Raw genomic sequence first — 24,457 nt, 5'->3', positions numbered from 1 at the left:
CTCTCGCTCGCTCTCGCTCGCTCGCTCGCTCGCTCTCTCTCTCTCTCTCGCCCCCCCCCCCCCTCCCTCTCTCTCTCCTCCTACCTCCTCCTCCTACAAGTGGCTTGTGCGGCGGCCTCGTGTCTAGCTCTAGGGTGTCACCGTAAGCTCATGAGAGTCGACAGGTGCCGCCGCGGCGAGTCGCGGCTCAGGTCGGTCAGGTAGCAGCCGACGGACCCCTTGTTGCCCGCGAAGAGCATGCACAAGCCCTGGCCGGCGTACGGGCCGGTCGCCGGGCCGGTGACTTCCCCGCGCGTGCCGTGGACGAGCCGGTCGCCGTTTTCGAACTTTTCGTCCTTGCCGACGTAGTAGAGCCACTCCCCCGCGCAGAAACCGCGAGGGAGGGGCGGCGGACGGCGGCGGCTCAGCTCCTCAAGGTAGATCTGGACGTGCCCCTCGTTCCCCGGGAACTGGATCGCCAGCCCCTTGCCGGCGTGCGAGGCGGCGAGCGCCGGGCCGGCCACCGTCCCTCGCTCGCCTACGTGGTGGAGAGGGTATATAGGGGTGAGGCGACCCCGGGTCCGGGCAAGTGTGGCGCCAGCGTGAGGGCGGGAGGCGGTGTCGTGCAGCGTCTTCAGAGCACGGCGTGGATACGAGGGAGGCGAAGGCAGTGAATACAGCGGAATGCGGCGGAGTAGAGTTGAGTGCGTGTCCTCTCGAGCGCTGGGGTTGGGAGACAAGGAAGCGTCTTCTGGGAGACCAGGAAGCGTCTTCTGCTCCTAGGCTCGCTCGCCGTGGACCATCCGGTTGCCACTCGCAAAGTACGTCGAGGGGCCGATGTAGAAGAGCTCGTCGTTGGGCTTGTAGCCGCCTTTGCGGCGATGGGCGCGTCAGCAGGCGGCGGGCGGGCGGGCGGGCGGGCGGGCGGGCGGGCCGGGGGGGGGGGGGGGGGGAGCTCGTCTACTTGAAGCCGCCAAAGCCGAACGTCGTACCCGACTGTGCTCCGCCGACCGCGGCGAGCGAAAAGAGGGCGGCGAGGCCGCTCTGCTCGCCAGCAGCCGCCTGTGGGGCGACGCTTGAGGTCAGGAGGCGCTTGAGAGAGGCACGTCAGCGTTGGTGGGAGTGCGGTGGTCAAGACAGACGTACGTGCTCTGCCACGGCGTGTGGGCTGTATTCAGGGACTCGAGCAACTGTGACTCCGTGCCGGCGGCAGGACTCGGGGGTGTGGCGGCCACAAATCTTGCGGGATGTGCGAGATTTGAGAGCGCGCACCCGCTTGGGCGGGGCCTTCTTGACAATGCGCTTGGGCGGGGCCTTCTTAGCGACGGGCTTGGGCTTGGGCGGGGCCTTCTTGACGGCCTTCTTCACCGGCTTCTTGACGGCCTGGCGGGCAGAGGCACCGGGAGGGTTGAAACGACGGACGGCGGCGGGTGGGGAGAACTGAGGCGAGGAGCCTTCTTGACCGGCTTCTTCGCAACCACCTTCTTCACCGGCTTCTTCACCGGCTTCTTCACCGGCTTCTGACGATCGAGGAGGGCGAGGGAGGAGGTTGGAGGTGGCTGTGAGGTGGCTTCACGGAGCGACGTTTGTCAGATGGCCGCGCGTGCTACACCTTGGCTGCCAGCACGACCGGTGAGGACACGCGCACGGTCGAGGCCTGCAGCGCCGAGACCGGCGCCTGGAAGGCGGCCACGTTGCCAGCACAGGCCACGAGGAGCAGGATCAGGCGAGCGAACATAATTTTTGGAAAAGAGACTGGTACTGTCGTGGCACCTTCGAGGAAATTTGTCTACTAGCCGTCGTTCACACCTCCACGTAGACACCTCTTTCTCTCTCTTACTCTCTCTCTCTCTCTCTCCTTCTCTCCTTACTATCTCTCGCTCTCGCTCGCTCTCGCTCGCTCGCTCGCTCGCTCTCTCTCTCTCTCTCGCCCCCCCCCCCCCTCCCTCTCTCTCTCCTCCTACCTCCTCCTCCTACAAGTGGCTTGTGCGGCGGCCTCGTGTCTAGCTCTAGGGTGTCACCGTAAGCTCATGAGAGTCGACAGGTGCCGCCGCGGCGAGTCGCGGCTCAGGTCGGTCAGGTAGCAGCCGACGGACCCCTTGTTGCCCGCGAAGAGCATGCACAAGCCCTGGCCGGCGTACGGGCCGGTCGCCGGGCCGGTGACTTCCCCGCGCGTGCCGTGGACGAGCCGGTCGCCGTTTTCGAACTTTTCGTCCTTGCCGACGTAGTAGAGCCACTCCCCCGCGCAGAAGCCGCGAGGGAGGGGCGGCGGACGGCGGCGGCTCAGCTCCTCAAGGTAGATCTGGACGTGCCCCTCGTTCCCCGGGAACTGGATCGCCAGCCCCTTGCCGGCGTGCGAGGCGGCGAGCGCCGGGCCGGCCACCGTCCCTCGCTCGCCTACGTGGTGGAGAGGGTATATAGGGGTGAGGCGACCCCGGGTCCGGGCAAGTGTGGCGCCAGCGTGAGGGCGGGAGGCGGTGTCGTGCAGCGTCTTCAGAGCACGGCGTGGATACGAGGGAGGCGAAGGCAGTGAATACAGCGGAATGCGGCGGAGTAGAGTTGAGTGCGTGTCCTCTCGAGCGCTGGGGTTGGGAGACAAGGAAGCGTCTTCTGGGAGACCAGGAAGCGTCTTCTGCTCCTAGGCTCGCTCGCCGTGGACCATCCGGTTGCCACTCGCAAAGTACGTCGAGGGGCCGATGTAGTAGAGTTCGTCGTCGAGCTTGTACCCGCCGGGCAGAGCGGGCGGCGGCTCCTTGCTGAGGTCATCCAGCGCGCAGTCGATGCTCTCATGGTTGCCCTCGAAGTGGACCGCGACGGCGTGCGCACCGCTGGCTCGCCCTGTGACCTTCCCGACAGTGCCGTGGACGAGCCGGTCGCGGCCGCCGCCCTCGGGGTTGTGGCTGTGGCCTGTGTAGTAGACCTGGTCCCCCGTCTCGGCCTTGAGGACGGGCGTCTCCCCCATTCTTCTGCTCACAGCGAAAAGTCGAGCGTGAGTTCGCCTTGGAAGTGACGTCTGTCAGGGCAGTTCTCGCGCGGCGTCTATTCACGGGCCAGTTTTGGCGAGCGACTGCGAAAAGAGATGGGCAAGAGGCAACTGAGTGGCTAAATTCTTAAATCACAGAGAAAGCTGAGCCGTGAGCCCCCCACACCCCGCCGCACCCCACCGCGACCAACATTATTGGTCGGGGGAGTACAAGAGCAAAGTTGCGGCACAGGGAGAGCTGCTGGGTGGGTGTGGCGTTCCGTCTGGCGCGGTGATCCCAGCAGAGATGGCGCGAACGGGGTTCACGAAAAAGAGTCGAGGCCGTGGCGGATGCCGTCGGAGGCAGATCAAGCAACCAACGAACCTGTTCAAGGTCCACTGCTGCATGGATGGATCTTTCGGCCATTTTTCGACGCCGAAATCGACTCCTAAGTATAACCCTTAGATATTCCCTAAGGGGTATTCCTCAGGGTAATCTCTAAGGATATTTCCTAAGGAGATTTCTAAGGAAAATTTCTAAGGATATTTCTAAGGATATTTTCTAAGGATATTTCTAGGATAATTTCTAAGGCGACTCTCCAAGATCAATCGCTAAGGATATTTGTCTGAGAATATTGTCTTAGATATTTGGCTAAGGATATTGTCTTAGAATAATTGTCTAAGAAAATATTGTCTCAGGATATTGTCTTAGAATATTGTCTTAGATATTTGGCTAAGAATAATGTCTCAGGATATTGTCTTAGAATATTGTCTTAGATATTTGGCTAAGAATATTGTCTCAGAATATTGTCTTAGATATTTGGCTAAGAATATTGTCTCAGGATATTGTCTTAGAATATTGTCTTAGATATTTGGCTAAGAATATTGTCTCAGGATATTGTCTTAGAATATTGTCTTAGATATTTGGCTAAGAATATTGTCTCAGGATATTGTCTTAGGATATTTGGCTTACGAAATTGTCTCAGGATATTTGGCTTAGGAAATTGTCTCAGGATATTTGGCGTAGGATATTCCCTCAGATATTTGACTTAGGATATGGTCTCAGGATAATTGGCTTAGGATATGGTCTCAGGATATTTGGCTCAGGAAAATGGCTTAGGAAATTTTCTCAGGATGTTTTCTCAGGATTGGTCTCAGGACATAATCTCAGGATATTTGGCTTAGGATATTTGGCTGACGGTCCAGGCCACCCTCAGGGATGCCTAGATCTGAGGGCAGAAGAGAGAAGATTGAGTGCACACAAAAAGCAGACTAAGCATTTGACTTGCCAAACGGCTCTCCTCGGCCCTCTCCGCTCACCCCCTGCGCGCCCCGGCCTGCGCCCGGCCCTATACGTGCGCGATGCCCAAACCGCCGCGCGCGCCGCCGGGAGCACCGTCGCGGCCAGTCGTGCGCGCAAGCCCGCCCTCTCACCGCGCGCCCGTGGGCCGCCCCGGCTGACCATTCGCACATCGCCTCGACAGGCGTCGTCCAGCAGACCTGACGTCCGAGCGGGCGCTTGGATATCGATGGCGACCGATAGGATATTGCCGGAAGCGGATGTTCTCGGCGGGCAAGTCGAAGCGGAGGTGCGTGCGCCTTCGCTCACCCCTCCTTTTCCTGATCTCAAAGCGGATCGCGTTGCGCCCGCCGAGCGGATCGGCACTTTGGGCGTGCTGGGCGACACGGGAGGGCCCGAGAGCGCGTCCCGGCCGCCCCCGCTCACCGGCTGCCCTCATCCGTGCCCTCTCCAGGCGGCTGCACGACGTGCGAGCGTGCACAGCCTCACCTCCGCGGTCATCACGCTCGAGCCTGCCGCCGCCGCCGCATGTTCCGAGCGCTGGGCGGTCATGGCGTCGGCGGAGGCCGGCGCTGGCGCTGCCATCGCCACGGGCCTCGCGGCGGCGGTCGCAGCGCACCCGGCTGCGGCTCTCGGCGCCGTCTCTGCGGCGCTCGGCGCCGTTTGAGGTCGCGGGAAGCCGCACCTCTGCCGCCGTCGCTCCCCCGGCTCTGACCGAGTACCGGGCGTTGAGGGAGGCGGCGCAGGGCGGCGCTGGCGCCGCCATCGCCACGGGTCGCGCGGCGGCGGTCGCGAGACACCCGGCTGCGGCTCGCGGCGCCGTCTCTGCGGCGCTCGGCGCCGTTTGAGGTCGCCATCGGGCGTGCATCTGCCGCCGTCGCTCCCCCGGCTCTGACCGAGTACCGGGCGTTGAGGGAGGCGGCGCTGGGCGGCGCTGGCGCTGCCATCGCCACGAGCCTCGCGGCGGCGGTCGCAGCGCACCCGGCTGCGGCTCTCGGCGCCGTCTCTGCGGCGCTCGGCGCCGTTTGACGTCGCGGGAAGCCGCACCTCTGCCGCCGTCGCTCCCCCGGCTCTGACCGAGTACCGGGCGTTGAGGGAGGCGGCGCAGGGCGGCGCTGGCGCTGCCATCGCCACGAGTCGCGCGGCGGCGGTCGCGAGACACTCGGCTGCGGCTCGCGGCGCCGTCTCTACGGCGTTTGGCGCCGTCTGAGTTCGCGGGCAGCCGCACCTCTGCCGCCGTCGCTCCCCCGGCTCTGAGCGCGTATCGGGCGTTGGGGGGAGGCGGCGCAGGGCGGCGCTGGCGCTGCCATCGCCACGGGCCTCGCGGCGGCGGTCGCGAGACACCCGGCGGCGGCTCGCGGCGCCGTCTCTGCGGCGCTCGGCGCCGTTTGACGTCGCCGGCAGCCGCACCTCTAATCTGCCACCGTCGCTCCCCCGGCTCTGACCGAGTATCGGGCGTTGGAGGGAGGCGGCGCAGGGCGGCGCTGGCGTTCCCATCGCCACGAGCCTCGCGGCGGCGGTCGCTGCGCAGCCGGCGGCGGCTCTCGGCGCCACGTTTGTGGCGAGCGGCGCAGTTTGCGCTCACCGGCGGCTAATCGCAGCCGCCGTCGACCTTCCGCCTTCAGACGAGTGCGGGGCGCCGTCAACTCGGAACAGCGCGGCGCTGGCATGCCCCCCGCAACGAGCCTCGCGGAGGCGATCGTGTAGCACCCGGAGAGGTCGCTCGGGGCCGTGTTCGAGGCGAGCATCGCACTTTGAGCGCGCTTTCGGCCCTGCTGTCTGCAATAGCTGCATGGCGCGGGGCAGTCTCTGGCACGATTGAGGCTGGCTGGGGCCAACTGGCCTGGCTCACAGGCGGCAGGCAGTGCTAGGGTGGCTTGGGCCGCCCTGCTCGGGTGTCGGGAGGCGTTGGATACCTCTTTGGTTGGAGTTCTCACGGGTCCCGGACCCGTCTGGAGTGCCTCCGGAGGCCCGTTTGACACCTGCACAAGGCTGGTAGTGTACCACGACACATAATGACCATGTATTTAGCTGCCCCGGCACTAGTAGCGATAGTGGGGTGCGTTTTGGTGTCAGAGAAAAGCGATCTTTGGGGGCTGGTGGTCGATTCCGCTAACGCCATGGCCCATAGAAACTGGCCCGAGGAACCTTAAGAGAGCAGCAGGGGTAACACCCCCCGCGTATAACGGCCGGGAAGTCGCCTCTCCCGCGCGGCGGCCCAGGGTTCCGGCTCCTACTAGTACCCAGATCGGGGGTCTGCGGGGTTAAACCCTATGCAATAGGTAGGTAGGTCCGGGTTTGACCGCCCCAGAGGGCCACGCAATAGCAATCGCCAATCCACCGATATTTTCGTCTTTTTTCGCTTCGCTGCGCGGACTGGGCGCTGGGGATAGGTAGATAGGTAGGGCGTTTTGGTGCGAGTCAGGGTGAACAGACCCCCTATCTGGGTAGGAGCCGGAACCCAGAGGGGCTGCGGCTGGGTTCACACACGGTTCCCGCTCCCCTTACCCGGGGTCCGCGCGAGCCCCTCTCCTTTTGTAGCGTCGTGGCTTTGAACCCAGATAGGTTTCACCGCGCCGGCAGCATGGCCGGCAGAAACCATATGGTCCATGCCCCATGCCGCCGCGCCGCCGCCGCAAAGCCTTCGGCCTTCGCAGCCTTTTTTCCCCCGCGGCCGTGAAGTAGAGAGCTTGCTCGCTCACATGGTACAATCATGGCACCTCCTTCCACACGACACGGGACACGAGAAGGGCTTATACGGTTACGCGTGATGACGAGTTGTATAGAGAGTTGTGTACACACTGGGACGAGATCGACACATACATTCGCAGACGAGGGATGCACATCATGCACGCAAGTCGTCCGTCGGCGACGGGGCGCCGCTGCCCAGCTCCTCCCTCGAGCCGACGGAAGCGAAGCTCGAGGCGGACGCGGAGCGCGACGCCCGCGCTCTCCCCAGCCGCTCGCCGACGCGGTCCGACCCGTCGGCGAGGCCGACCGAAGACGCTCGGCTGCGGGAGACGAGCCGCTTCGCGCCGTGGCTGGGGGTGAGCCTCCCGACCCTCGCCTTGTCGGCGTCCGCCACCGCCACCGGCATCCGCTCGCCTTTCCCCACCCCTTCGACGACACGGATCTCCTCGACAGCCTCGCGCCGGCCCGCGTTGAGCGCACGCGCGGCCGCCACCGCCTCGGCGAGGTTGGCGGCCCACCCGTCGCGACTGGCCCGGTCCGGCGCGAGGAGGAGCAGCTCCGTCGGCGCCGGCGACCCCTCGCCCCCCGCCGGGGGAGAGCCCCTCACCAGCAGGCAGCAGTGCAGCAGTGCGGCGTCGCTGAGGCCCTCCCCGAGGAGGCCCCTCGCCGCGAAACCGCGCGCCTCCTCCAGCGAGGGCCCCGCCAGCGGCCCGGCCTCCGCCATCGAGCTGAGCGAGAGCGACTGGTTCGGCAGCAGCGCCAGCCGCTCCGTGCCGCCCGCCGCGGCCGGCTCACGCCACGCAACCACCGGCCGCCCGCCGCTGCCGCCGCCTCCGCCTCCGCCGCCTCCGCCGCCTCCGCCTCCGCCTCCGCCTCCGCCTCCGCCTCCGCCGCCTCCGCCTTCGCCTCTGGCTCCCGTGGCGGGGGCGCACGGCTCGACCCAGAAGAAGAAGGGCGCCGGCGGCGCGGCGGGCCAGTCCTTCCTCCAGCGGAGCAACACCCCGCCCGCCTGCAGCGCGCGCAGCCACGCCGGCCGTCCGAGCCCGGGCCACGGCGCGGAGGAGGGGGCGCTGTAGTGGCGGCGGTCGGCGACGCCCACGGCGGCGCATAGCACCTCGGCGAGCGGAGTGCCGAGAGGCGGCGGCTTCTCGAGCGGCTCCGAGAGGGCAGACTCCTCCATCAGCCGAGAGATCTGCAAGGCGGCGGCAGCGGCAGAGGAGACGGCGGCGGCGGTGGTGGTGGAGGAGGAGGCGCCGTGCGACCGGCCGGTGCGAAGAAGGGCAAGCAGCCCGTCCGACTCGGCTCCCAGCCGCGCCTGCGCGGCGGAAGCGTCGGCCGTCGCAGTTCGCAGCGCCTCCGGGAGCTCTTCCCGCAGCGCTGCGCCCGCAGCTTCGGACGAACCGCTCGCGGTGGCTCTCAGCCGGGCGTGCCGCTCCGTTGCGGTGGCTGCGGCTGCCGCCGCCGCGGCGGCGGCGCTGTCCGCAGTGGCGGCCGCGGCTCTGCCCGCGGCGCTGTCCGTGGCGGTGGCCCTCGCAGCGGCGTCGCCCGGGACGACGACGGGCGGAGGCGGCGGCCCGACCGGCGCGACCCCTTCCTCAGGCTCCGCCGCGGCGGGGAGGAGGCCGGGCGGCATGCGGCGCGGCAGCCCCTCGGGGAGCAAGCCGCGGAACTTTGCGGCGGCGACGTGGAGCGCGGCGCGGAACTCGTCCGCCGTCAGCTCATCGGGCGGGAGGGCGGCGGAGGCGCGCCGGCTGCGCGCCTCCACGCACATCCGCCAGATGCGGTCGATGTCCTCCGTGGACGTGGACGCCTTTGCAAAGATCGGCTTGATTAATAATTAATAGCTAATGAATAGTTAATTAGTGAATTAATTAAGTGGACGCCTTTGCAAAGATCGGCTCCGCGGCAGGGCGCGTCACGGTCGTGCGGCCGGCGGCGGCGGAGGCGAAGAGGCCGCTGTACGCCTGCCGCTCCGCGTCGCTCATCGGCGGCACCTCGGGCGCGTGCGCCTCCGCGCCGGCTTGCTCGGGCAAGGCAGCCTGCTGCGGTGCGGTGCTGCGGGACGAGTCCTCGGACAGGTCCTCGGAGAGGCGCTCGAGGGACGACTCCATGCGCAGCGACGCCTCCGACTCGCTCCCCGGCCGGAGCGACGACTCGGAGTAGGAGAGGGCCTGCCAGGAGGGCGGCGGTGAGGGGCAACAGCAGCAGGGGGGGGAGAGAGAGGCGGTGAGGAGAGAGGCAGCAGGGGAGAGAGAGAGAGGCGGCGGCGAGGAGAGAGGCAGCAGGGGAGAGGGGCGAGGCGGCGGTGAGGAGACGAGGGAGGGGGGCAGCACGGCGGGGGCGGCGGGGAGATGTGGCGCCTCGTCCGAGTCGGACGCGAGCGGGTGGACACCCTGCGCGCCAAAGGAGACGTGCCGCGACTCGGGCGACGCTCTCCGCCGGCCGGTTGGGGAGGCGGGGGCGGAGCCGTCCGACGAGCCCTCGTCGAGCGGGCGGCGCGGCGCGTTGCCGCGCTGCGTGGGCAGCACCGGCATCGTGTTTGCGCGCGACGAGCCAAACGCGGCGGGGTGGTGGGGCGGCAGCGGGAAGTCCTCTGCGCAGAGGGTGCGCGCCAACCGCTCGACCTCGGCGCGAGAGGCGCCGTCGCGACGCGAGACGCTCTCGAGACGCTCCTCGTGCCGCGCGCACGCGCCGTAGAGCAGCGCCTCGACGTCGTCCTCACATGCGTACTTCGGCATCGCAACCAGCCGCCGCACCGCCCCCTCCGCCGCCGGCTCAAGCTCCATCGCCCGCTCCGCAAGCCAGACCGCCACGACAGCCATCATCCCGTCTACCGCCGCCTCGTCGAGCGGGGCGGGGCTCGGCCCGCCGACGAGGGCGGCCGCGGAGGCGGAGGGCGGCGGCGGCGGAGGCATGGAGAGGCGGCGAGAGCCATTGCCGCCCGTGCGCTGCTCGACGCCCTCGTACTTTCGCTCGAGCGCCGCGAGGGCGTTCCGCGGCGCGCGCGAGGCCTGCAGCGACATCGCGTGGTGCGTCGCGACGTCGGCAGGCGCGCCGGCGGGAGAGTTGAGCTGCATCGCCCTCTGCTCTCGGAGGGAGAGGGAGGCGGAGGCGCCGACGTCGGGCGACTCGGCCGGCCGCTGCGCCGAGGCGGCCGCCGAGGCGCGCCGCTTGCGCGCGAACGAGGAGGCGCGGCGCGAGGCCTTGTGAGCAGCGGCGACGGAGGCGATCGAGTCTGCGTCGCCGCCGTGCCCGCCGAGCGTCGCGCGGCGGCGGCGGCCGTCGGCGTCGGGGGCGGACGGCGCGGGCGGCGGCAGGTCGGGCACGTCGAGTGTCCAGTCCCGGATCGCCCACACCTGGCGGCAAGGGAGGGCGTTGGCGGTGGCGGTGAGGGAGGGTGGCGGCGAGGGCGACAAGGAGGGCAGCAAGGAGGGCGGTGGGGAGGGCGGTAGTGGCGGAGGAGGAGGTGGTGGAGCGGAGGGAGGGTGCAGGAGATGGGGGGGCTGCGAGGGCGGTGGCGGTGTGGCACCCAGGCGGCGGCGTCGCGCTCTGTGTCGACGACGAAGGCGAAGGAGGAGTGGCGCGACGGCTCCTTGGCGAGGGCGCCTGGGGGGAGGGGCACGGGAGGGCTCCGGGGGAAGGCTCCGGGCAAGGTGCAAGCTCCTCGAGGCTCCGGAGATGTGGGGAGATGTGGGGAGGTGTGGGGAGATGTGGGGAGATGTGAGGAGGTGTGGGGAGGTGTTGGGAGAGGTGTGGGGAGATGTGGGGAGATGTGGGGAGATGTGGGGAGGTGTGGGGAGGTGTGGGGAGGTGTGGGGAGGTGTGGGGAGGTGTGGGGAGGTGTGGGGAGGTGTGGGGAGGTGTGGGGAGGGGTGGGGAGGGGTGGGGAGGGGTGGGGAGGTGTGGGGAGGTGTGGGGAGGTGTGGGGAGGTGTGGGGAGGAGTGGGGAGGTGTGGAGAGGTGTCGGGAGGTGTGGGGATATGTGGGGAGATGTGGGGAGATGCGGGGAGATGCGGGGAGATGCAGCGCGCCATCGCCGCGGTCGAGCAGCTTGACCATCCGGACCTCGGAGTCGCGCCCGTCCTTACCGAGGACGACGGGCGCCGCCGGCCGCACCTGGGGAGATGTGGGGAGATATGGGAGATACGGGGAGATATGGACGACGGGCGCCGCCGGCCGCACCTCGAAGCCGAGGCGGCGCGGCACCACGGCCATGCCCTCGAGCCGGATGTACGCGACTGGCTCGAGGTCTGCCTGCTCGGGCGTACAGGAAGGGCGTGGGTGGTGACTCGTTGTGACCTTCTGAGTGCTCACGCCTCTGCCTGCTCGGCGTAAAAGTAGAGGGCGCGAGACGAGAGGACAGCGAAGAGCCTGCGGTCCTGCGCGGCGACCTGGGCCGGGGGGGAGGGGGGAGAGGGTCGGCAGGGGGGGGGGCGGGGGTGGAGGATCAGGAGGAGGGCGTGAGGGGAGCGGCACATCACACACCACACACTCACGCTCACGCTCACGCACACGCACACGCACACACACACGCACACACACACACACACACACACACAGAGGGAGGGAGGGAGGGAGGGAGAGAGAGAGAGAGAGAGAGAGAGAGAGAGAGCCAGCGAGAGGGCGAGAGGGCGGGAGGGCGGGAGGGCGGGAGGGCGGGAGGGAGCACCTTCCGGCGGCTCTTCTTTGCCATCCAGCCCTGCCGGACGATGCGCATGAGGTGCCGTTCCTCGACGGACCACTCGAGGCGCGTGACGCGGGCGTAGAAGCCGGAGAGCATCGCCGGGTCGGGCGACGAGCCGTCCTAAATGTTATTAATTATTGTTAATTATTATTGATTGGAGAGCAGGTCGGGCGACGAGCCGTCCTAACTCACAGGGGAATCAACCGTTCCCGAGGTGGAGGTGGGGCAAGGGCCAGGGCAGCCCTCGCGACTTCACGTCTAGAGACGACAGGAGCCCCACACGGCATTGACAGTGCACAGCTCGGTGCGCGTGTGTGTGGGCGGTGTGTGTGTGTGTGTGTGTGTGTGTGTGTGTGTGTGTGTGTGTGTGTGTGTGTGTGTGTGTGAAGGGGGGTGGGGGGGGGGGGGCTCGTCCTTGCACGTGCCCCGTAGCTGGCCCAGGTACTGCTCGCGCGTCATCTTCTTTTTCACTTGCGCAGAGTGCGCGTCCGAGTTGAGCATCGTGAGCGAAAAGGCGATCAGATACGCGGTGTCGGGGTGGTCGAGCGCGCCCACGTTGGACGCGTGCCACTGCGCCGCAAACTCCTCGATCAGCCGGTCGATCTTCTGCGCCTCGCCTAGTTTGGATTTGGGTACCGGGTTTGGGAGGGCACTGCGGCGCGCCGCCCACATCTTGCAAGTGTCTAGCCTGTGTGTCTGTGTGTGGCGTCTCTCCGCCCCGCCTGTGTCCCGCCCTGACCGTCTGGCGCCCCGTCACTGACCAGACTGTGTCTTCACCTCTCTAACTCACTCACCCGGCAGCTTGATGAAGGAGATCATCAGCCGCAGCGCGCTGTCGAGCGGGACGCCGCGCAGGGAGAGCGAGCCGATGACGATGCGCGCCGTCTCGCGCGCGGCGGCGTCGCGCCCGCCCAGGTAGTCGCCCACTTTGGACGCGTCGAGCTTGCCGTCGTTTGCGAGCAGGAACGCAGCGATGCTCTCCGGCTCGCCGTCGACGTGGTCATAGCTCACGAGCGCCGCGACGGCCTTGTCGCCCGACTTTGCGCGGTTGAAGGCGGCGAGGGCAGCCGAGGGCGCACGCTCGGTGCCGCCCGCGCCGCTCGCGCTGCTGCTGCTTTCACCCCCCACTGCCCGGCTCGACACAGCCCGAGTGTGCTCAAAGGAAGAAGCTGCGCGGCGCGCTTTCGGGTTGGAGTCCTCCAGCCACTGCGGGCCCGCGGCGGTGGCCATCGGCCGCTCCGGCGCGTCACCAGCGGCGGAATGACGAGTGGGAGGGAGCACTCGCGGTCACCGCCTATCCGCGTCAAGGCGCCTCAAAGCCTGTGGGCGCTCGGCAGGCGGCGGCGCGGTTTTTTTTTCTTTCCGCTTCGGCCGCCATCGCAACTTTCGAGAGAGACGCTTCGGCAACTTCTGTCGCCTCAAATTCGCTCGCGCCGTCGCGGTGCTGCGCGGTTGTGCCCCGAACAGACGCCGAACAACTTGAAAACAGTCGACACACACAACTCGACGGCGGCGCTCAGAGCGCACCTCTGATCACTCACTCTCCTCCGCGCGGCGACACCGACTCGTCGGGCGCGGTCAACGAGACTCCTCCTAGTAGATCTGGTTGCATCTTCTCCGCGGTATGCCCGCCGAAGCTCTGGTGGTCGCGGCTCGCACCGCGCTGCAAAAGCACTGCGGCGGCATTGACAGCGTTGGCGGCCGCCGCGTGGAGGAACGGCGACCAGCCATTCTCATCCGTCGCCTCAAGGCACGCACCTGCTTCACACAAGAGCGCGCAGACGGCGGCGCTGTCTGCCGCCGCCGCCGCCATAAGCGGCGTCATCCCAGAAGCATCGACGGCATCGGCGGACACTGCGGGCGCGGCGGACAGCTCTAGCTCCTCTCCCTCCTCACTCTCCTCCTTCCGCTGCAGCAGCAGCCGGGCAACGCCCTCGCTTCCAGACCTTGCCGCAGCGTGAAGCGCGGTGGTGCCGTCGTGCGCCGCTGTGGCTGGGTCTGCGCCGCCACTGAGCAACGCCGCCACGACCTCGTCGTGCCCATTCTCGGCCGCGAGGAGCAAAGCTGTTTGGCCATTGCGCTCATTGCTCTCGTCGGGTGCTGCCCGCGCCTTCAGCAGCAGCCCAACGGCGTTGGCGTGGCCGCCCGATGCGGCGAGCGCCAGCGGCCCACTGCCGTACACGTCGGTCACGCTCCACCCGTTCGCTGTGGCATCAGTCGACTCTTCCGAGCCGGGCTCGCCCCCCTCCTCTGGAGTCTCGTTGGTGGGCAGAAGCCGTCTTAATTCGTCGCCGTCGCCGCTCATTGCCGCAAGAATGATGGCCTCGGCCGTGCGCGATTCCATCCCTGACATGCGCAGCCCGAGTGGTGCAGCAATGATACCCACCCCAATCTGCGCCTCGGCGAGCGGCAGCCGGACTGGGCGGTGGTTGCACATTTCTAGATCGTAACGAACGCTCGCAGGGTTCCGGCTCCTACCCAGATAGGGGGTCTGGTATACGGTTAGACCCCATGCAATAGGTAGGTAGGTCCGGTTCTGACCGCCCCAGAGGGCCCCGCAATAGGTAGGTAGGTGGTGGTGGTGGGCTTGTAGGCGGGAGGGTCCGTGCCCTCGACTCTGTCGAGGGAAGAGACAAGAGAGTGCCGTTTTGGAGCCGTCCAACGCCTCGAGAGCCCAGTAGGCCATGCTCTGGCGGGCTCGCGAGCGGCGCGCACCGCGGTACAAGCCGGCGCGCGGCGGGCGGCGCTGGGAGCCTATTCACAGAGGGCTAACGGATATTTTTTCGCTTCGCTGCGCGGCCTGGGAATAGCAATAGGGAGCCCCAGGTACTCTTTAGCTGTACTCGTCTAGGCAGGGGTTGGAATAGGTAGGTAGGTGGGGCACGGAGCCTGGCGATTGGCGCCCGCAATAGGTAGGTAGGTAGGGCGTTTTGGTGCGAGTCATAGAAACCAGACCCCCTATCTGGGTAGGAGCCGGAACCCAGTGAGCTCGCGCCGTATTTCGCGTTCGCAGCGCGCTCACAATGCTAATCGAGTTGCCGCCGCGCAGGCCACTCGCGCTGCAGGTGTGCGCCGCCCTCGTTGCGGTGGGCTTGTGCGCGGCGTTCGTGTTCGCCGGCCGAGAGCCTGACAAGATGACCCACTACCATCAGAGCGCGGCAGACCAGCGACTTGAGGCAATGCTGGTGATGGCGCGCTCGGCACCATCCAGCGGACAGAGCGACCGTACGCAGCGCCCGCCCCCACCGCCCTCGCCCCTGCCGCCGCCGCCGCCGCCACCAAAGCTGCCGCCACCGGCCACCCTTGCAGCCTCAGCCACAGAGTTTGAGTTTATCGTCGAGGTGCCCATGACAGCGGAGGTCCTGACGATTGGGACGCAACAGGACAAAGCTCCCGCCCCTGCGCTCGCTGAACCCGCTGCCCAGACCCCGGGCGACGACGACGACGACGACGACGACGACGACGAGAAGGGAGATGGAGGAGAGGAAGGAGAGGACGACGGGGAGGACGAGGACGAGGAGGAGGGGGAGGAGGGCTCGGGGCCGTTCGACACGGCCGAGGAGGAGACGGCTGAGGAGGAGCCGTTCAGCTGTGCAGAGAGCTGCGAGTACGCCGGCTACGGCTGCGGCGCCAGAGCCGGCGTCGACAGCGGCGCTTCGACCTTTTGCACCCGATGCGAGCCGGTGGAGCGCTTCCGATCGGGCGACAGCGCGATCAACCCCGCCTGCACGGAGGCCAACAAGTACGACGTGGCGCTGGCGCGCGAAGCGCGCGATGCGGCGGCGCGGGCGGTGTGTTGTTGAATGTCTCGGCAGTTGTTCGCTCGAGTCCTCCATCCATCCACACACACACTTTCGTCGGGCGAGGTGCCTCTGGCAGAGGTCCACGCCTACGCTACGTGATCTCCAGAAAACCACTCCACTGTGGACGTCCGCCGCAATTCGGACAATGTCTGGTCCCAAAACGCGCCACATGACGTCCACCGCCGCCGCGTTGGGCGGCGCGCGCCGACGCCGACCATCAGCCATCACCACCGACCGACGGCTCGCACGGCCGTGCGGTGAGCAAAAATTTGGGTCGCTGCGCGCCTGCCGGATGCTCTGCGACGTCTGGACGCTCGCCAGAAACGCCAGGAAGCTTGCCTTCCACCCCTGGGCCCGAGGGCGAACGGCAGTGGTCGGCAGCCTCTGCGACGCTCCGATCGGCTCCTCGACCTCATCGCCTGCGACGAGCCAGCAGCATGGCTCGTCGCTCGACGGCAGCCTGCTCAGTATGCTCTTGGCATTCTGTACAGCCTCGCCAGGCTCTCTGAGACGGCCTGCAGGGCCGGCGCGGACCGCCTCGGGCGCGATGGCCCTCCTCAGTACCTACCCCTTCGATGCCTGTCGGCTCTCCAATCGCGTCGCCGGCGGCAGGCCCGCATGGCGCGCTGCTCGATGGCAGCTTGCTCAGTACGCCTTGGACAGTGACTTCTGCCTCGCTGCTCTTACTGCAGCCGCCTCCGGGGCCGGCGCCAGCCGCCTCGCTTCGCCAGTGCTGTCTACGCCTGCGCGACACGCGTGTCGGTTCGCCGCCCGCGTCGCCCGCGGCGGGCCCGCATGGCGCGCCGCTCGTCTGGAGCGTTCCCAGCAGGCTGTGCAGGGCAGTCTGCCTCACTCAGGGCGCCGCCGCCGCTGCGCGGGGCCGCCACCGGCGCTGCTGCCGTGAACAATGCCGACGTGTATGTCACCATCGCCTCTCTTCGTCGCCGATCTCGCCGACGCCGCTCGCCGCTCGCCGCCGCCCTGCCTTGCCCTGCCCTGCCCTCGCACAAACAATGAAACAAACCAACACAGACACACACACAAACAGACACACACACACACAACTCCTTGCCCCCGCGCCCTCCCGCCTCACGCCCTGCGCCTCACGCCGCGCGTCCCACGCACGCCCTGCCCCCCGCGCCCCCACGCCCCTCACCTCGCGCCTCACGCCTCCCTCCCCACCCTCTCAGGCATTTCTCCTCCCTGCTGCTCGCCGACTCCTCCTCCCCCCGCACGACCGACGACTACCCGTCCTTCAGCGACTCCTCCCTCTTCGGCGCCAACGCCCACTACCCGTTCGGCCCGGTGAGGGGCAGGAGCGGAGCCATTCCAACGGCTGGGAAAATTTCTGAACGGCCGTGCATGCGCCTGCATGCCGGACAACTAAGAAGGTCCCTCGCTCCTGCTCCTCTCTCGGAAGACGTGCGCCGGCCTGGGGGATTCGCTTGCGATCCCGCTCCAGCCAGAGGCCGCGTGAGGCGTGTGGGACGGTGCACGCTGGGGCTTGGCCCCAAGTGCACTGGCCTCGCGTCTCGAGGGGAGGGCGGCTCGTAATTGAGGTTCGCCGTCGGAGACAGTCGTCCTCCCCTCAACCCGACGAGAGTGGGCGGGCAGTCCCCGTGGCTGCAGTCGCGCTTCCGAGCCGACTCCGCCCCTCTCTCCACCCGGCCATTCCAACGGCCAGGCCGCTCGCTTAAGGCTGATTGGCTAGACGAGCGGCCTACCTCCAACGGGGCGGTCTGGATCACGGGGGATGACATCCTGCCTCCCGGCACGCCGGGAGGAGGTAGGTGGGTGCTCCGCCGCCGGAACGCCCTCTCCACCACCCTCGCCCAGGGATCTACAATGCTGTCTCAAGGTCCGACCTGTGGGCTCCGGCCTGCGCTCGGCACCGGGCACCGCCTCGGTATACATGTACAAAATGCGCCTGCGGGCGGACCCTCACAGATCACAGATCACTCCGCGTGAAGCACACCCCACCCCGGAAATCTCTGCAGCAGCAGACTGACGAAGGAGCCCGATGCTCGGCCGGCTCGCGGTGTTGTCGTCCGCGCTTGCCTTTCGCCCCTCGGCGCCGCGCGCGTCCACGCCGCACATGAGTGCGCCGCGCGCGTCCACGCCGCACATGAGTGAGCGGGCGCGCAGACGTCACTTGAAGGAGATTGGCGAAATCGACCCGATAGATGTCCAGATAATTCAGAGGCAGTTCGCGACTGTCCGTGAGCTGCCGCGGATACTCGGGACCGAAGCCGGGAATGCGACGAATATCCTCGAGCTCGACGACTACCGCGAGCCCTCCTTCAAGCGCCTCTTCACGCACAAGACGTGGCAGCGCTACACGGGCGGCTCCGCCATCGGCCGCATCCTGCGGCTGGTGCGGCAGTGGCCGTTTTGCCTGGTGATGCAGGCGACGTGGCCCCTGCTGCTGTTCAACGCGTGCTGGGCGCTGCTCGTGACGGCGGCAGTGCCCGCGCACGTCCTCACCGGCTGGTCGCGTGGGCTCCAGGCGACGATGCAGCTGCAGGGCGCGGCGATCGGCCCGCGCCCTCGATGCTGAAGACAGATATACTCTCCAGCTAGCACTCGTACACGCGGAGCTGCTGCGTCCCATTGCATCACGCTCTGGCGCTACACGCAGCACTTGCACTCAGCCGATGCTCACGCCATGACGACCAGCGGTGCTCACGCCACAACGCTGCGTGTTCGCACCTCTGGAGCTGCTGTCCTGCAGGGCTGCTGCTGGTCTTTCGCACCGACAACGCGTACCGGCGGCTCGAGGAGGCGCGGAAGGACTGGAGTCGCATCCTCTACCTCTCGCGCGAGGTTGTGAGCAGGGTGCTCGTCTCGTGCGAGTACCCAGTCACGTGCGAGGTGGCTCGCTACCTGTGCAGCTTTGCCTGGTCGCTGCGCGACATGCTGCGCGACGCCGAGGACCGCGACGACATCCTCGACGTCCTCCTCGACGCCGAGGAGGCGAGCTGGGTGGTCTCGCAGCGGTCGAGGCCGCTCGCGCTGCTCGGGCGGGTGAGGCAGGTGCTGATGCGCGAGCTGGACGCGGGTGAGCTGTCCGCGACTCAGCACTACGCCATCGACATGGACGTGCGCGAGCTCTCCTCCGTGGTGGCCACGTGCGAGCGGCTCTTCTCGAGCCCGATCCCGCCAAACATGGCAAGGCACGGCGTGCGGTCTCTCATCCTTTGGCTCTTCGGCATCCCGACCGCGCGGATCTTAATTGCTCATTCACGGGGCGAGGTCTTAATTAAATTAATGAGTTAGGCATCCCGATCGTGCTCGCGGGCTCGATGCACCCCGCGCTCATCGCTCTCTGCGTGGCCTCGACGACGTACATCTACTTTGGCATCAACGAGCTCGGCATCCAGGTCGAGCAGCCCTTCAAGATCATGCCGCTCTGGCAGCTGTGCCACCTCGTGCAGTACAACATCGAGGAGGCGATCGGCTCGCCCGAGCTGCCGCTGCTCATCAAGCGCGAGCGCGAGATCGAGGCAGTGCCCCACTGGGAGCGGTACGACGGCTCAGCGCCGGTGTAGGACCAGGTCGCCGCGCTTGAGAGACTTGTGTCGAGCCTCACTGTGCAGTCGAGGCCACAGCTCCGTGAGAGACCGCGCGCGTTGCGTGTTTTGGGAGCGTGTGCTGAGGTGAGCCTCGTGAGCCGTACGTCAGTGTATTAGTGGCGCCAGAGATCGCGACAGGGCGAACGACGCGTCGATAATCGTGTACATTAGAGAGTGCGCGGGTGGCGGCTGGCGCGCGCGGGGCCCGGGGCGCGGGCGGTGACGCCCGGTGAGCGGTGTGCAGTGTGTTGCATGGCCGTTGTGTAAAAGGTGGCGACCGGTATATATCATCCCCACTATGCCACCGTCGCACATCATCCCACACTTACTCACCCGCTACTCACGAAATTGACCGCGTCACACAAGACACACAACACGCCGCGCACGCTCGAGCGCGCGCGCACGGCGCTGGGCGTCCGTGTGTCGTCGTCAAGAGCTGACCGCCTGTGTACAGTCTCGGGTCTCTCTTGGCCACTCCGCCAATACAAAATCACGACGTTGGAGGGGATCTCCTCGCTTTGGACATGATAAGTTCACCTCTGGCTCTGTGCTGCCAAATCGTGCCGGGGTGGTCACCAGCTCACCACTGGCCAAGGGAAACCACGGCCTTCAGATGACTCCACCCGCGCTGGGGTGTAGAGTGGGACCTTCTCGAAACACTTGCTTCTCCTTCCATTTCACTTCCGTAACAGAGGTGGGAGAGCCGCACCGCTCATGAGCCAGGCGAGAAAGCACACGGCGAGAAGCACGGGCAAGCTGGAGACGAGGAGCCCACCAGGTGCGCAACCGGGCGTGGTGGGCGGCTGGCGAGGCATTGTGCGGGGCTTTGGTGGTGAACTCCGCATCTGTTCGTTCGAAGTGGCCTGCAGTCTGTTTGCGAGTCAGTCTGAGTGCGGCACAAGCCGGCAGATGTCAATCACGTGGCATTACTTTTTCTTTTTCTTTTCATACCCGCAGGTGAACTGCTGACAGGGTTTGCAAAAAACCGACCTACCTACTCGAATACCTCCTCCCTCTAGATACTTATGGGAACCTAAAAAGAACTCCTATGGGATGTTGTCCCTATAGCTAGAGCGGGGTCCGGGGTGGTTGCCGATCGGCCATAGTCCCGCGACGAGGGAAATGCCCTATAGGATGTTGTCCCATAGCTAGAGCGGGGTCCGGGGTGTGGACCCTGAGTTGCACAGGGGTTGTGCGCCGGGCCCTCCTGGTCCTGCTCGGCTCCAGCGAGTAGACAAGTGTTACCATCAACAGAGTAGAAGGATCTGACCTCAGGGCCAATGTGACCAAGCGCTGGTACCGTGGTTTGACCTCACACCCATGGTCTCACAGTCTGCCGGCAGTCGCCGAGCAGTGTCGCTCACACAAGCCGCAGGCGCAGCACAAGTGACTGAGGCGGGCCAGTGAGGGCGAGCCCATCGCTGTGACAGCTGTACAGTAGGCTGTGCCATCTGTGTAGAGCGTGTAGCTTCTGCTCTCCAGGCTTCTGTCGCAAAGAGCTGCATGCCACCGTGCGCACCGAAGGCGCTGTGTCGAGGTTCACCGAGCGCGGGCCGGCGCAGGTTGGGGGACACCGTCACCGACGAGCGCGTTGGACAGTATTCACTCCGGACAAAGACGCTAGACGGCGACACGCACACGAGCTGCGGCCGTGTCGTCGCCGTCATAAGCGGCGAGGCGCGCGGGACCGTCTGTGGCGAAGAGGAAGTGCGGGTCGCGTCCCTCGATTTTCCGTCCCAACTCCCTCTCCGTACAACCGTAGGCGTAGCGGTGCCGCGCGCGGAGCGGCGGCGGGGGGGGGGGGGCGCGGCGCGCGGGCGGTGCCGCGGTGGTTTTTGCGCGGGGTTGGGTGATGGCTGATCGCTGTGCTCTTCTCTCTATAGTTTCATTCTGTGTGTTACCACGCGCGAACCCCATCCGCCATCCCACACATGCCTTGCACTCTACAGGGGCGCGCGGGTCACGCGTCGTCGAGCGCCGCGACGCCGGGCAGCACCTTGCCCTCGAGCAGCTCGAGCGAGGCTCCGCCGCCGGTCGACACGTGCGTCACCTTGTCCTCGGTGCCGTACTTTTTGGCGCAGGTCGCCGTGTCCCCGCCTCCGATGACCGTCACCGCACCGGCCGCGGTGGCCTTCACCACCGCCTCCATCATCGCCTTGGTGCCCGCCTCGAAGCTGTCCATCTCGAAGACCCCCATCGGGCCTACCCACACCACCAGCCCGCGTCAAGAGACGCAATTGCTGCAGCAGCGACACCTCTCGAGGCTGCCCCGTCGTCGGCGCCGTCGAGCAGGACTCGGCTAGTCGCGGCTAGTCGCGGCTAATCTCGGCTAATCTCGACTCGTCTCGGCTAGTCTCGGCCAGTCTCGCGCCGTTCCACAGGATGGTCTTCGAGGAGGAGACGACGCTCGCGTTGATCTCGCTCGAGCGAGGGCCGCAGTCGAGCCCCATCATGCCGTCCGGGACCCCTCCCTCGAGCGTCGCCGCGCCGATCTCGCCGCCCTCGCCAAACTCGCTCGCGGTGACAAAGTCGACCGGCAGTGTGATCTCGACGCCCTTCTCCTTGGCCAGCTCCATGATCTCGGTGACGAGGGCCGCGCCGCGCTCGTCGTAGAGCGAGGCGCCGATCGGCATGCTGTGCAGCACCTGGAGGGAGGGGAGTCTCTCCATCTCGGACGACCTCGGCTCATCTCTCGGTCCATCTCGGGCGAGCTCGGCGCCTTGAGGAAGGTGTACGCCATCCCGCCGCCGATGATCATCCGGTCCACCTTGTCCAGCAGACTCTTGATGAGCAGGATCTTGTCGCTCACTTTCGCACCGCCCAGGATGGCCAGCCTCGGCTTGGCCGGCGCGTCGAGCACCTGGCGGAAGGCCTCGAGCTCGCGCGCCACGAGGAAGCCGGCGGCCCTCACCTCGAAGCCCTCGCCCAGCATCGACGAGTGCGCGCGGTGCGCCGTCCCAAACGCGTCGTTGACATACACGTCTGCGAGGCTGCGTAGCGAGGCGCGAAAGGCCGCCACGGCGTCGGGCGCCGCCGTCACCTTGGCGCCGTGCGCGTCGACGCCCTTGCCCTCCTCCTCGACGTGGTACCGCAGGTTCTCGAGCAGCAGCACGCTGCCCTGGGGCGGGTCCGCGCATGCCGCCTCCGCCTCCGGCCCGACGCAGTCTCCGATGAAGCTGACAGGCCGTGCGAGGAGCTTCTCGAGGGCAGCGGCGACTGGAGCCAGCGAGCACTCAGGCTTCCGCGTGCCGTCCGGCCGCCCCAGGTGGGAGCAGAGGACGACCGCCTTGGCGCCCGACTCGAGGCAGTACCGGATGCTCTGCAGCGCGCCCTCGATTCTCGCAGTGTTGGTGATTTTGCTCGGGTCGGCCTTGTCCTGCGGCACGTTGAAGTCGCAGCGGATGAGCACGCGCTTCCCGGCCACGCTCACGCTCCGGAGCAGCCGCTTGTTGAGCTCGCCGCCTGCCCCGCCGCCCGCGCCCATGTCGTGCTCTTTTAGGTACTCGGCGATGTGGAGGAGTGGAGAAGACGACTGTGCAGTCACCGCGTCGAGGACGGCGTCCGAGATTATGCGCTCGATGTCGTGCTTTTTGAGATAGTCAGCGACTTCTTGGGCCGAGAGCGCCATTCGTCTCTCTCGGTTGGCCACTCCCTAATTTTGCGGCGCCTGGATTCGAGCTGTCCGGGGGGAAGGTGAAGTCCTCGCGCCGCCGAGCCCAACCGAGCACATCGCGGACCTGTCCGCTGCGTGAGACGCGGGCGGCGGGCGCGCGGAGGGGCAGCGTGAGGTGACGTCACGGCTTCTGGAGGCACCTGGGGGTAGGGGCTGCGCGGGCGCGCGGAGGGGCGGCAGGGCGTGAGGACTGAGGTGAAGGCGTGACGCTGTCCCAAAACTACCGTTACAGCAATCTGGAGACCTGTGAGTAGGGGGGTAGGGGGTAGCCGCTGTGCCTGGACACGTGTCGAGGGGTAGGGGGGTAGGGGGTAGCCCCCCGATCGGCATTGTACCCCTACCCTTCTCCCCAAACAGCTCGAATCCTGGTGCACGCCGCGTCAGTCTGTTTTTCCTTTTTCGTGTCCCCAATCAAGGTTATGGGAGCGGCCATAACAGGTGTTATGGCTGTTATGGCTGGCTGCTCATAACACCCCATAACACCTCATAACACCTCATAACACCTCCATCGCTGTTATGGCTGTTATGCCCACCCTACCATAACACCTCATAACACCTCATAACACCTCATAGCACTCATAACACCTCCCACTGGTTGTTATGACAGCCAGCATAACAACCTTTCATAACAGCGCTGTTATGACTCGGCCAAAACCTCATAACCTTTTTAGAAAAAGGACGTGAGTTAAATTGCGGGAAAGACATACAAGTTAAAAACGGAGGGAAGCGTGCAGAGCTGCAGAGAGTACGAGTTAAAAATAAAATATTCTTAGCTTCAAGCCCCCCTCCGAGACTAGGGACAGAACCCAGAGATACATACGTCAAAGGGACTGCGCCTCGCCCCCACTTGCCCTGACTACACAGGATAGCATGCCCCGATAACGGCGACATATAGTGGGGGACACTGCGCAAGGAGGGGGTGCGAAGGCTCATTGGGATACTAGGTGGGACCATGAGGGGGGGTGGGCGGGGTCCTGTGGGGGTGAAATGTTGCGCGGCGAATTCGAACCTACCCCCTCGCCGCGCCGATCCTCACGCGGAGGGTAAAACCCTGTGGGACAAAACCCCCCCGCGGTCGGCAGTCTTCAGAGTGGACCCCCCCCTCCCCAGCCTCCCCTGTGCATCTCGCACCCCCCCCCGCTCCCCATCGGTGACTCGCGAAGGACACGGACACTCGGGGTGAGGGGGGGTCCCCCCGGAGGGGGCTCTCTGGGGCATTTTTGGGTTGATCGCTTGTGCCGATCTCGGGTCGATCTCGGGTCGATCTCGGGTCGATCTCGGGTCGATCTCGGGTCGATCTCGGGTCTCGGGTCGGTCTTGGGCGGGTCGGTCTCGGAGTGGTCTAGAAAAGAAAAAAATGGGGCGAGGATGAGGCGAGAGATGAGGCGAGGTGTGAGGCGAGAGGTGGGGGGCGAGAGGATGAGGCGAGATGAGGCGAGATGAGGCGAGATGAGGCGAGATGAGGCGAGATGAGGCGAGATGAGGCGAGGTGAGGCGAGATGAGGCGAGGTGAGGCGAGATGAGGCGAGATGAGGCGAGATGAGGCGAGGTGTGAGGCGAGATGAGGGTTGAGGCGAGGTGAGGCGAGATGAGGCGAGGTGAGGCGAGATGAGGCGAGGTGAGGCGAGACGAAGCGAGGTGAGGCGAGATGAAGCGAGATGAGGCGAGATGAGGCGAGACTAGGAGGCGAGATGAAGCGGGATGTTGTGTGGCTGCTTGTGCTGCCAAGCAGGCAGCACAAGCAGCCATACAAGTGAGCTTTTGGGTTGTGTGGCTGCTTGTGCTGCCTGCTC

At 66.3% G+C, this 24,457-nt stretch overlaps 4 protein-coding genes across 4 annotated transcripts; 2 read left to right on the top strand and 2 right to left on the bottom strand.

The window, feature by feature from the left end:
- Positions 1-6,920: 6,920 nt before the first annotated feature.
- EMIHUDRAFT_631895 (hypothetical protein) lies at positions 6,921-14,053 on the bottom strand (the record flags this gene model as incomplete). Its single annotated transcript, XM_005782557.1, has 11 exons — positions 6,921-8,742; positions 8,816-9,103; positions 9,293-10,288; positions 10,462-10,538; positions 10,964-11,048; positions 11,115-11,186; positions 11,255-11,323; positions 11,602-11,736; positions 12,031-12,233; positions 12,411-12,852; positions 13,178-14,053. The coding sequence occupies 11 exons, from the start codon at positions 14,051-14,053 to the stop codon at positions 7,087-7,089; spliced, it is 4,899 nt and encodes a 1,632-aa protein (XP_005782614.1). The 3' UTR covers positions 6,921-7,086.
- A 563-nt stretch (positions 14,054-14,616) lies between these two features.
- On the top strand, positions 14,617-15,520 carry EMIHUDRAFT_353025 (hypothetical protein). Its single transcript, XM_005782430.1, has one exon. The coding sequence runs from the start codon at positions 14,640-14,642 to the stop codon at positions 15,417-15,419; it is 780 nt and encodes a 259-aa protein (XP_005782487.1). The 5' UTR covers positions 14,617-14,639; the 3' UTR covers positions 15,420-15,520.
- Positions 15,521-18,292: 2,772 nt separating this feature from the next.
- Positions 18,293-19,165, top strand: EMIHUDRAFT_462924 (hypothetical protein). The gene is made up of 2 exons (XM_005782429.1): positions 18,293-18,627; positions 18,696-19,165. The coding sequence occupies exons 1-2, from the start codon at positions 18,333-18,335 to the stop codon at positions 18,965-18,967; spliced, it is 567 nt and encodes a 188-aa protein (XP_005782486.1). The 5' UTR covers positions 18,293-18,332; the 3' UTR covers positions 18,968-19,165.
- Positions 19,166-20,951: 1,786 nt separating this feature from the next.
- EMIHUDRAFT_63832 (phosphoglycerate kinase) lies at positions 20,952-22,475 on the bottom strand (the record flags this gene model as incomplete). Its single annotated transcript, XM_005782428.1, has 3 exons — positions 20,952-21,165; positions 21,332-21,652; positions 21,727-22,475. The coding sequence occupies 3 exons, from the start codon at positions 22,473-22,475 to the stop codon at positions 20,952-20,954; spliced, it is 1,284 nt and encodes a 427-aa protein (XP_005782485.1).
- Positions 22,476-24,457: the final 1,982 nt, after the last annotated feature.

This window comes from Emiliania huxleyi (genome assembly GCF_000372725.1).
Source record: "Emiliania huxleyi CCMP1516 chromosome Unknown EMIHUscaffold_19, whole genome shotgun sequence".
NCBI lineage: Eukaryota > Haptophyta > Isochrysidales > Noelaerhabdaceae > Emiliania > Emiliania huxleyi.
Note: the sequence above shows the minus strand (reverse complement) of the source record. Positions and strands in the feature narration are given on the sequence as shown.